This window comes from Leptonychotes weddellii, chromosome 8, assembly GCF_054177405.1.
Source record: "Leptonychotes weddellii isolate Sample4059 chromosome 8, ASM5417740v2, whole genome shotgun sequence".
Lineage (NCBI taxonomy): Eukaryota > Metazoa > Chordata > Mammalia > Carnivora > Phocidae > Leptonychotes > Leptonychotes weddellii.
In genome coordinates, this window is record NC_138376.1 from 54,293,747 (window position 1) to 54,304,729 (window position 10,983).

At 39.5% G+C, this 10,983-nt stretch overlaps 1 protein-coding gene across 1 annotated transcript in view; it reads left to right on the forward strand.

The window, feature by feature from the left end:
• Positions 1–902: 902 nt before the first annotated feature.
• Positions 903–10,983, forward strand: part of LOC145723029 (sialin-like) — a 21,878-nt gene continuing 11,797 nt past the window's right edge. The window contains exon 1 of the mRNA XM_081828542.1: positions 903–1,071. Within this exon, the coding sequence (XP_081684668.1) occupies positions 926–1,071 (146 nt within the window). The 5' untranslated portion in view covers positions 903–925. The remainder of the gene's footprint in view (positions 1,072–10,983) is intronic.

A 10,983-nucleotide genomic window follows, 5' to 3' on the forward strand; every position in this document is an offset into this window, starting at 1 on the left:
AAAACTGTATAGGACAATTGCTTCATTTCTTTTTTTTTTAAAGATCTTGAGTAAGTAGAGACCCTGGAAGTCTCTGATGGCTATAGTTCAGAAATTACATTGTAAAAGGACCCTATTCAGGATAATTCTACAAACACCTTCTGAGCAGCTACTGCTGGAAGATGCTGTCCTGTTGTATTGCTTGCTTATTTCAACTCTCAAGAAATTTTTCCACACCTGAAAATAAAATAGATCCCATTAGAGTCAATCCAATTTTCCCTTTTTTGGCTTCCTGTTCACCTGCTCTGTCCAATATGGTAGCCACTATCCATATATGGCTGTTTACATTTAATTGAAATACAAATACAAATACAACATTTCCATCATCACAGAGAGTTACTGGATAGCACTGCTGTAGAACAGAGAAAAAATGGCAAACCTCTCATTAAGTCCCTTCCTGTTACTTGTATTTTGTGCTTAACTGCCTATAATAAAATACGTATATTGCTATGAATGCTAAAACCTAAATGGAGTGTTTTTCTAACTTTATTCAACAGAGTTTATTTAGTTTATCTTCTTTGGTTATATGAACTTTAAATCTCATTCTGTACCAACTATAGCTTCTCTCCAGAACTATATTTTTCAGTCATTCTCTTCTTGCTCTTTGTAGAACTTTAGCTGAGTCTTGGTCACAGGAAGATTTAATAATATTGCATAGTGATATTTTCCTTTTACTTTTACATTAGTTGCATTATGTCTATGTTTTTTCCGGCAGTTTTTGTTTTGTCATGAAAACTGTAATTTAAACTGAGTCTTTTATGCAGTACAGCGTTTCTACAGTAGGTGGCAGTGATATCAAATCTCAGATTTATACTATATTAAGGTAGTCCAAGCAAATATTAATACTGAGGCTTCTTTTTCTGTTTATAACTTTTTAACTCCAGGAATGATTGGACCTGCGGTATTCTTGGTAGCCGCTGGATTTATAGGTTGTGATTATTCATTGGCTGTTGCATTCTTAACCATATCAACAACACTGGGAGGCTTTTGCTCTTCTGGATTTAGCATCAACCATCTGGATATTGCTCCTTCGTGAGTACCAATATAAAGATTGGCTATGATTGACTTTAAATTCATTTTTTTTTAATTGTGGTAAGATATATATAACATGAAATATACCATTTTAACCTTTTTTTTTTTAAGATTTTATTTATTTATTTGACAGAGAGAGACAGTGGGAGAGGGAACACAAGCAGGGGGAGGGGGAGAGGGAGAAGCAGGCTTCCCGCTGAGCAGGGAGCCCGATGCGGGGCTTGATCTCAGGACCTTGGGATCATGACCTGAGCCGAAGGCAGACACTTAATGACTGAGCAGGGAGGCACCCCCCATTTTAACCATTTTTAAGTGTACAGTTCTGTGGTATTAACTATTCAGGTGTGAAGATGATATGCAACCATCACCACCATCCAACTCTAGAACTTTGTCATCTTCCCAAGCTGAAACTGTTCCCATTAAACACTAACTCCCCATTCCTCACCTCCCCACAGTCCCTGGCAACCTCCATTCCTCTTTCTTTCTCTATAAATTTGACTATTCTAGGAATAACCTTAAATTCTTAAACAAGGGGCACCTGAGTGGCACAATCAGTTGAGCACCCAAATATTGGTTTTGGCTCAGGTCATGAATGGGGGCAGGGGCCGCCATGGCATCAAGATCAAGCCCCACATGGCATAAGACTCACCCCCCCACTCCTGCTCAGTGAGGAGTCTGCTTTAAGACTCTCTCTCCCTCTCCCTCTGCACCTCTCCTCCCCCCGCAAATAAAAAAAAAACTTAAAAAAAAATAAATTCTTAAACAAGATTTCAGTTTACCTGATAGTTAACACATGAGATTGTTTTTATTTTCTTATTTTTTTTAAAGATTTTTATTTATTTATTTGACAGAGAGAGAGATAGCGAGAGCAGGAACACAAGCAGGGGGAGTGGGAGAGGGAGACGCAGGCTTCCTGCCAAGCAGGGAGCCCGATGTGGGACTCGATCCCAGGACCCTGGGATCATGACCTGAGCCGAAGGCAGACGCTTAACGACTGAGCCACCCAGGCGCCCGATTGTTTTTAAATTTAAACTTTTAACTGTCATCACCTCTGTACACAGTTTCCCATAAAAACATTATGCATAACCCATGATAACTTGTGTCTGTCCACCCAGCTAGAGTAGGAACTCTGAAGGCAGACGCTGCATTACCATCCTCAAGGCTCACCATGGGGCTTGGCACATAGTGGGCATTTAGTTGGATGGATGAGTGCCCAAGACTAGACCAAGTTATTAGTCCAGTTATTATCTTACCTATGTGCAAATATATTTGTCTAGCACTTGATAGCTTACAAATCACTTTCACAAACAGTACCTCATTTTATCTTTAAAGCATTCCTAATGAGATAGATATTCTTAACCTATTTTATGACTAAAGAGACTCAGATTCAGAGAAGTTAAGTGATTTGTCTTATATCACACAGCTAATAAATGATAGAGCCCAGACTTGAACCTAAAATTCTTACCTTTAAGCCCAGAATTCTTTTTTTTTTTTTAAGCCCAGAATTCTTTTTACAGCTACCTCTCTGGAAATATTCTCTGGGCCACATACTACTAGGATTCTTTTGGGCCAGTTGACAAGGTAGAGGAGGGGGCTGTGTAAATATTTTAACCCAGAAGATTTGGTGCACTTAATTTTTAATGGATATGAATTTATTTTTGGAGAAAAGATAGGTGGTCTTGTACCCTCTTTCCCCTATCCCAAATTCTTCACACCTGGACTGCCACAGAATTTTCTGATTCCTATTAATCCTCAGTCTGCCATCCCTTCAATAAGTACCTTAAGTAAGAAGTCCAAGAAGGTTCCATAGATCAGACTGTAAGTGTGCCCAGCTCCCTGCTGAGTCCTATCTGCCACTTTGCAGTGCCTTCTACTAAAGGTTCATTCTCGGCCCCTGTGGCAGTATTGTTTCCTCTCCACGGCTCTGCACCCTTCCCAGTTCACACCCCAGTTCTTCATTAGGCCTTTCCAGACCATTAATGCCTATTTTTTCTCTTCCTCTTCTCAGTGCATTCCAGTTATAATTTTTTTTTTTAAAGATTTTATTTATTTATTCATGAGAGAGAGAGAGAGGCAGAGGCAGAGGGAGAAGCAGGCTCCCCGCGGAACAAGGAGCCCGATGCGGGACTTGATCCCAGGACCCTGGGATCATGACCTGAGCTGAAGGCAGACGCTTAACCGACTGAGCCACCCAGGCGTCCCTCCAGTTATAATTTTATGCTAGACGCATTTATATTCACTGTCTTACTTTGATTTGTAATTATTTTAAATGCAAGTCTTATCTTTCTTATCTCCCCAACTTGGATGTAAACTCATCAGACTGAGACATGCTCTATATCCATATCACAGCTTCTGCACAAGGAGAGGCACACCCTCCTTGAGTGGTTGATTTATATAATCATACCAAGAAAAGTAGGAACTGCAGTGCTACATATACCCTTAACAGTGGGGAACCAAGAAAGAAAACCAGCAACACTTAGGCATTGGACCAAGAAACCATTTGATATAAAAGGTAACCTAAGCAAAAGCTCTGGGAATATAAGCTCTGAGAGCACAGGGGCCAAGTCCATCTTATTGACCCCAGCCATACCAGAACTGGCCCTGTGCTGGGTCATGGTCAGTGCTCAATCAATGGCATGAATGGAAGAAAGAAAATAGCCTTTCACATATTCTAAAAAAATATTTGGGTATTGATTTCATTGTATGTCAACACTTTGCTTTAAAGCTCTTTCTTTACTATTATATAATAAAATCAGTTTTTATATTCTCTATTAAATTTAAATATAGAATTCTCAGCCAACATGGAAAATCCCCCATATTATGGTCCCAGTTTGTCTTTATAATTTTATTCCTCCCTTCCCTGCCTCATCTACTTTGTATTCTTTGCCCCAGGTGAACTAAACTACTCTTTATTTTCAAAAAATATCCCCCAAGACACACACACACACACACATACACACACACACACGTTCTTTTCCACCTTTGGCCCTATGCTCATGCTGGCCTATATACCTGGAATGCCCACACTCTGGATTTTTCTCATGTCTTGTAGTGATTAGATTCAGATACTGTGTCCCTGACCAGATTCACTGGCCTGTGACCTCAGGGAATCCTATCCAGAAGCCCCTAGTAATATTAATTTTGATCACCCAGTCAAGATGTTATAGTTTCTCTAATAACTACTTACTTTTTTCCCCCTTCAACTAATAAAGCATCTCTGGAAAGATGCTTTGAGATCATACAAACATCCTGCTCCTCATCAAACTCCCCTCACCACCACCAACTTAGATTTAGTGTCCATTGTTGAACCATGCCAAACCAGTTTTTACCATTATGGCTTCAAAACAGTGGTATTTCCACCCTATCTTTCCCTCCACATTTATCAGTTGGCATTCTGTTGTAAGGAAGACCTTCCCTCCTCCTCCACTTGTTTATCTATCATCAGTGTGGACTCAGAGATTCCTAATTTATTTAATGAGTTATAATCCATTATTGTCCTTATCTGTTTTTATGCCCACATTATCTCAGATTTAGCCATAGGTGCCCCTTCAAGCTGGCTCTTGTAGCCTATCGACATTCCCCCACCCCCTCACCACCCCCCACCCTGCTTTTTCTTTGACCACTTCTTTTTTGATGAAACAACTAGATGTTCCAGATTCATCTTGTATCTTCCCTGCCTTGAAATACCTTGGAATCTGTGATTTCTCCAAGGAACACTGGTTCCTTTTAGTGAAGAGTGGTGTTTAGAAACTAAGGGCCTGGCAAGAGATCATATGCTTTCATTACTAAGTTAGATTGCCTCTCCTAAGCAGAGGTTAGTTACTACTTAGAAATCACTTGAACCATTGACTGTTGTCAAAGGTTTATTTACAAATAGAAACAAAAGTCTGCCATTTTATCAAATTATTTCTTTTACATCTTTGTATGCTGAATACCATGTAGTAGACCTTGTTTTAAGCCTTTTTTTACTTTCTTATCTTTGGGATGTTGAAGTGATCCTTCAATCCTTCATAGAATTATAAAGGTACCAGCATAGACTTGTAAATCTTTTTAGAGTGAATTGTAGGGACGCCTTTCTCTACAAAGTAGCAAAAGATGACAGCTTTAAATGTATATTACTTTTATTATGATGTTATTATTTCCTAATTCTAGTAAATGAAACTTGTTTAGTTATCTCTTCATTTCTGTAATCATAACTGTTAGAGAAATTGCTGGGTTAAAGCTGAGTTCACATATCAGCTACATTATATGTATTTAAATAGCTCTAAAAAGTATCTACAGGGGACCCTGGCTGGCTCAGTAGAGCATGTGACTCTTGATCTCAGGGTGGTGAGTTCAAGCCCCATGTTGGGCATAGAGCTTACTTAAAAAAATTTAAAAATAGGGGTACCTTGCTGGCTCAATCAGTAGAGCGTGCAATTCTTGTTCTTGGGGTCATGAATTCAAGTGCCTCATTGGGCATAGAGCTTACATTAAAAAAATAAATTAAAAATAAAAGAAAAGAAATAAATAAAAATTAAAAGTCTCTGCATAGGGGCGCCTGGGTGGCTCAGTTGTTAAGCGTCTGCCTTCGGCTTGGGTCATGATCCCAGGGTCCTGGGATCGAGCCCCGCATCGGGCTCCCTGCTCCACGGGAAGCCTGCTTCTCCCTCTCCCACTCCCCCTGCTTGTGTTCCCTCTCTCGCTGTGTCTCTCTCTGTCAAATAAATAAATAAATAAATCTTTAAAAAAAAAAAAAGAAATTTATAGGAACAATAATTGGTTATATACTGACTAAATAGTCACCCATTTTACAGAGAAAGTGGTACCTTCTGGAGTCATTTATCTTCATAGTATTTCATATCATTAAAATCAGTTTAAACTTTCAGAACCAGAAATAGATGTGATTAATTATTAAACCCATTAGTTACAATCTTGGCAGTATTTAAATTCTGAAGTTCAAACATCTTTTGCATAGTTTCATATGATTTTTATCTTTAAACTAGAAGTTTACATTAATCCCACTTAAATATAAAACATTTTGTGTTTTTAATGTAATGCTGAATTACATTTTTAAAAGTATAAGGACCTGATAATCAGTATAGTAAAAATATTACACTGTATGTAAAAACTCTATCGTGATAAAAAAAAAACTCCGAATATGTCTTATCCTATTTAGCAATGTAATCATGTTTTCACATCCCAAGATTGATCATGCATCAAAGTTTTATTACAGTGCCTGTCACATAGAGTGTGCTCAGTAAGCATTTGTTGAAGGAATAAATCTCTGGTTTTATCACAAGACCAAATGTCTAATGTTGAAGTTGTTTACAATATACCAGAGTCTTTTGTCAAAAAAAAAAAAAAAAAATCAAAACAGAGGGAAGAATTTTGTGAACCTTACAAGCTAGGAAATGCTTGTTGAGTATACTTATTGGTGAGTTAAGTAAAGAAGTTTAGGGGCGCCTGGGTGGCTTAGTCCGTTAGGCATCTGCCTTTGGCTCAGGTCATGATCCGAGGGTCCTGGGATGGAGCCCTGAAGGGCTTCCTGCTCAGAGGGGAATCTGTTTCTCCCTCTGCCCCTCCCCCTGCTCCTGCTCTTGATCTTTCTCTCTCACTCTCTCAAATAAATAAGTAAAATCTTAAAAAAAAAAAAAGGAGTTTCACATAATGATGAAAGAAAGGAAGAATTTGAAAGGCAAATTCAAGAAAGCTTTGTTCAATTTAGTGATAATTTGAGAGATCTGATACAGGAGCGCCTGGGTGGCTCAGTCAGTTAAGCATCTGCCTTTGGCCTAGGTCATGATCCCAGGGTCCTGGGATCCCTGTGTAGGACTCCCTGCTCAATGGGGAGCCTGCTTCTCCCTCTGCCCCTACCCCACTCGTGCTCATGAGCTCACTCTCTCTCAAATAAGTGGGTAAAATCTTTAAAAAAGAAAGAAAGAGAGAGAGAGAGAAAGAAAGAAAGATCTGATACAACACAATGGAAATAAGAACCCCTTGAAGCTGAAGGAATAAAGGCATGAGAAGTCATTTCTGAGGGACAGAGGATAGAAGAAGCCTAAGCAAATTGCTGCATAGTGACCTGAGGCATGTATTTGAGATTTACAAAGTAGGAATGAAGACTGATTACCCAAGAAAGGATTCAAAGAAATAGCAAATAATTACAGGACTAAAATATGTTCCTTTAGGCTACTGATTAGAGAAGGAATCTGGAAGGGATTTCTCTTGAAGTGAGTTAAACAAAATGACACTGTTTGTTATGTAGTTTCTAGAATCATAGAAAGTGAGAACCAGGATGGATTTACAGTAACTCATCCCTTACTCAAAGTGTGGTCCACAGCCCAGGAGCATCAGCATCATGTGGGAGCTTATGAGAAATGCGGAATCTCAAGCCTCACCCCAGACATGCTGAACTGGAATCTGCATGTTAAAGTCCTCAAGTGATTCTTGTGCATCTTCAAGTGGGAGGCCCTGGCCTAGTCAAGTCCTGTCACTCCTACAACAAACACGTCTGGAGGACCTACTATACATGGAGCACACTCTACATGACACTACAAAAAATAACACCCAGCTCCTGCATGCAAGGAGATTAGTTTAGTTCAGGAAATAAGCAGCAAAAAAATAAATAAATAAACAATTGTAATATATTATGATAATTCATTCTTTCGACAAATATTTATCAAATACCTGCCAATTACCAGCCATAAAAGACAGCCCTGGCCTGTGAAGCTTTTGGTCTAGGGTGGTAGAAACAAAAGGTTCACACAAATAAAAAACTTTTTGAAGAAAAATGGGAGATTACAAATAGATATAATGTAGATCAAAGAGTAAGGGAGGGTCTCTCTGAGGAAATGACATTTAAGCTCAAGTCTGAGGAATGAGTAAGAAGTCAGCCAGGCGAAAAGGGAATAGGGTGTTCCTGAGAGAAGAATTTACATGAGTAGAAAAAGAAATCAGTGTGTGTCTTAGTCTACTTGGGCTGCCATAACAAAATACCATAGACTGGGTGGCTTAAACAACAGAATTTATTTTCTCACAGTTTGAAGTCCAAGATCAAGATGCCAGCATGGTTAGCTTCTTGTCAGAACTCTCTTTCTGGTTTGCAGATGGGCTGCTTTTTGCTGGGTGCTCACATGGCCTTTCCCCAGTGTGTCTGCAGGCATGCATGCATCTGTGCAGAGAGAGAAAGAGCTCCAGTGTCTCTCACTCTTCATATAAGGGCACCCATACAATAGATGGGACTTGACAATAGATTAGACCTGAAGAGTAAGGAGAGGTCAAGCATGATGATTTCCAGGCATTCTGCATCTGCAGCTGGATAGATGGATGTGCCACTTATTGGAATTGGGATACCTGAAGGAGGAAGAGTCTTGGGGGAAGATAAAAATTTCAGACATGTTAAATTTTAGATATTTGTGAAAACATCTAGAAAATTGTAGTTATAGGCAGTTGGATTTATGGATCTGGAACTCAGAAGAGCATTCTGATTGGAAATGAAAATTAGGCAATAGTAATCCACATTTTGAAGTATTGAAAGATAAGCATTGCCTTGGGAGAGAGTGACAAGTGATCCCAATACTGGATGTTGGCAAACATTTAGCACCCAGAAAGAGGGGAAATAACCAGAAAAGGAAACTAAAAAGGAACAAGAGAGATAGAAGGAAAATCAAGAATGTGTTGTCAAGAAAGCCAAGATTATCCAGTCTTCAATTCAAGAAGGGGCTCTGGATAATAGATAAAAATTTAGGAGTCATCAACATATGAGTAGTAGATAAAGCCACAGCATTGGATAAAATTACTCAGGAAATAATGAAAACCTTGGGAATTCATCAAGAGAAAGAAGAACCTGATGCAAGAGTAATTGAAAGATGCAACAGGAAAAAGAGAAGGAAAATAAGCTGAGATTGGGATCCCCAAAGGGAGGGCTTGATCAACAGTGTCAGATGCCACAGAGAAGTCAAGTAAAGCAAGAATGAAAATACTCCTCTCCATATGGAGAAGTTCTTTAAACATCTTGGTGAAAATGCTTCCATAGAACAAGGAGAAGGAAGTTAGGTTGCAGTGACTTATGAAATGAATGGAACAATAAGGAAGTGAAGACCACCAACATAAAGCAGTGATTTCGAAAATGGGATCCTTAGCCCATCCACATCAAAATCATCAGGAGTGCTTGTTAAAAATAAAGCAGAATAATTGATCACAGGGCTAGGGAAGGACTCTGCATTTTGTTGCTCCTCCAGGTGGTTTTCATGGACATTAAAATTTGAGAACCACTGCCAATAAACAACTATTTCAAAACTATAAACTATGAAGGGAAAGAGAAAAAGCTAAAGATGGACACATATCGATGGAAGATTGTTTGGGGGTTTTTTTAAGGCAAAAGAGACCCAGGTTGTACATATAGTGAGAAAAGAAGTCCAATAAACAATGAAAGGTTAAAGCTGAAAGAAAGAAGTGACAGTTACTGATTGGTAGAAGTCAGGAAGGGATGAGAATCAGAGCCCAAGTGGAGGGATTAGCTTTCAAATGAGAAGAAATGGAAGGTAGTAAAGTGGGTTCAGTTAAAGAAAAGTTTTGAGGTGAGTGAGATGAGAACTTGAGGATTGTAGTGATTCAAAATATGTCCACACATTCTTCAACACTTGGAGGGAACACTCCTTTGAGTGTGGGCTGGATTTACTGACTTGTTTCTAATGATATGGTAAAAGTAGTGATATCTGACTAGGTCATAAAAGGCCTCACAGCAGCTTCCTTGCTCTCTGTCTCAGATGACTCATCTGCCACGTAGGGAGGACACTTAGGAGCCCTGTGGCAAGGCCCACATGGGGGAACTGACGCCATTGCCTGCAGCCACATGAGTGAGCTTAGAAGTGGATAATGCAGCCCCAGCCAACATGACCGAAACTTCATGAGAAATTCTTTTTTTTTTTTTTAAAGATTTTATTTATTTATTTGACAGAGAGAGAGAGAGCGAGAGCAGTAACACAAGCAGGGGGAATGGGAGAGGGAGAAGCAGGCTTCTTGCCGAGCAGGGAGCCCGATGTGGGACTCGATCCCAGGACTCTGGGATCATGACCTGAGCCGAAGGCAGACGCTTAACGACTGAGCCACCCAGGCGCCCTTCATGAGAAATTCTGAGCCGGAGCCACCCAGCTAAACCACTTCTATATTCCTGACCCAGACACCCTGTGAGATGATAAATATTTGTTGTCCACAGCTGCAAGGCTTGAAGTAATTTATAGTGCAGCAGTAGATAACTAATTGAAAAGTCTTTAACTGTTAGTCTTTGATTTCTCTGTGACATGGGACTCAGGTTCATTGTTAAGACTAAGAAAGAAGATAGGTGTGGAGAAAAAGACTCGAGAATCATAAAAGTTCAAACTAGCTACCGGGGAAATTTGTCACTAAGAACTCATTGAAGGGGTTTCTGGCATTGACGAGGATCAGCTGCAATTGGAGATGAGTTTTGTACTTTCTCTATTTTACAGAGTTGTTCTTTCAGTGGTTTTAGCAGCCCAAGTGTAGGATTGAAAATGTGCTGTAGAATTGATTTAGGCTTGAGATTTTAACAAGCTAAGGGTTGATGAACACTCAAAGGGATATGGGAATTGAGAGTTTGGGCACAAAAGATATCCAGGCTGTGTTATCTCTCAGATGCTTTTAGTTGAAATAATAGAAATCCTAATTCAGGCTGGCTAAACAGCATAGTGTATTGATTCACTTTAGTGTAAAATCCAGTGACAGTTGGCTTCCGGCAAGAGTTGACATCAGCTGTCCACTAATATTACCAAAGATTCATTTCTTTTCCACTCTCTAGCTTTCATGATACTAGTTTTATCCTAAGACTGGGTGTGCTTGTTAAATCACACAATGAAATGATTGCCAGTAACTACCAGAATTGCATGCTTCTTTACTCACATCAGTCAAGGA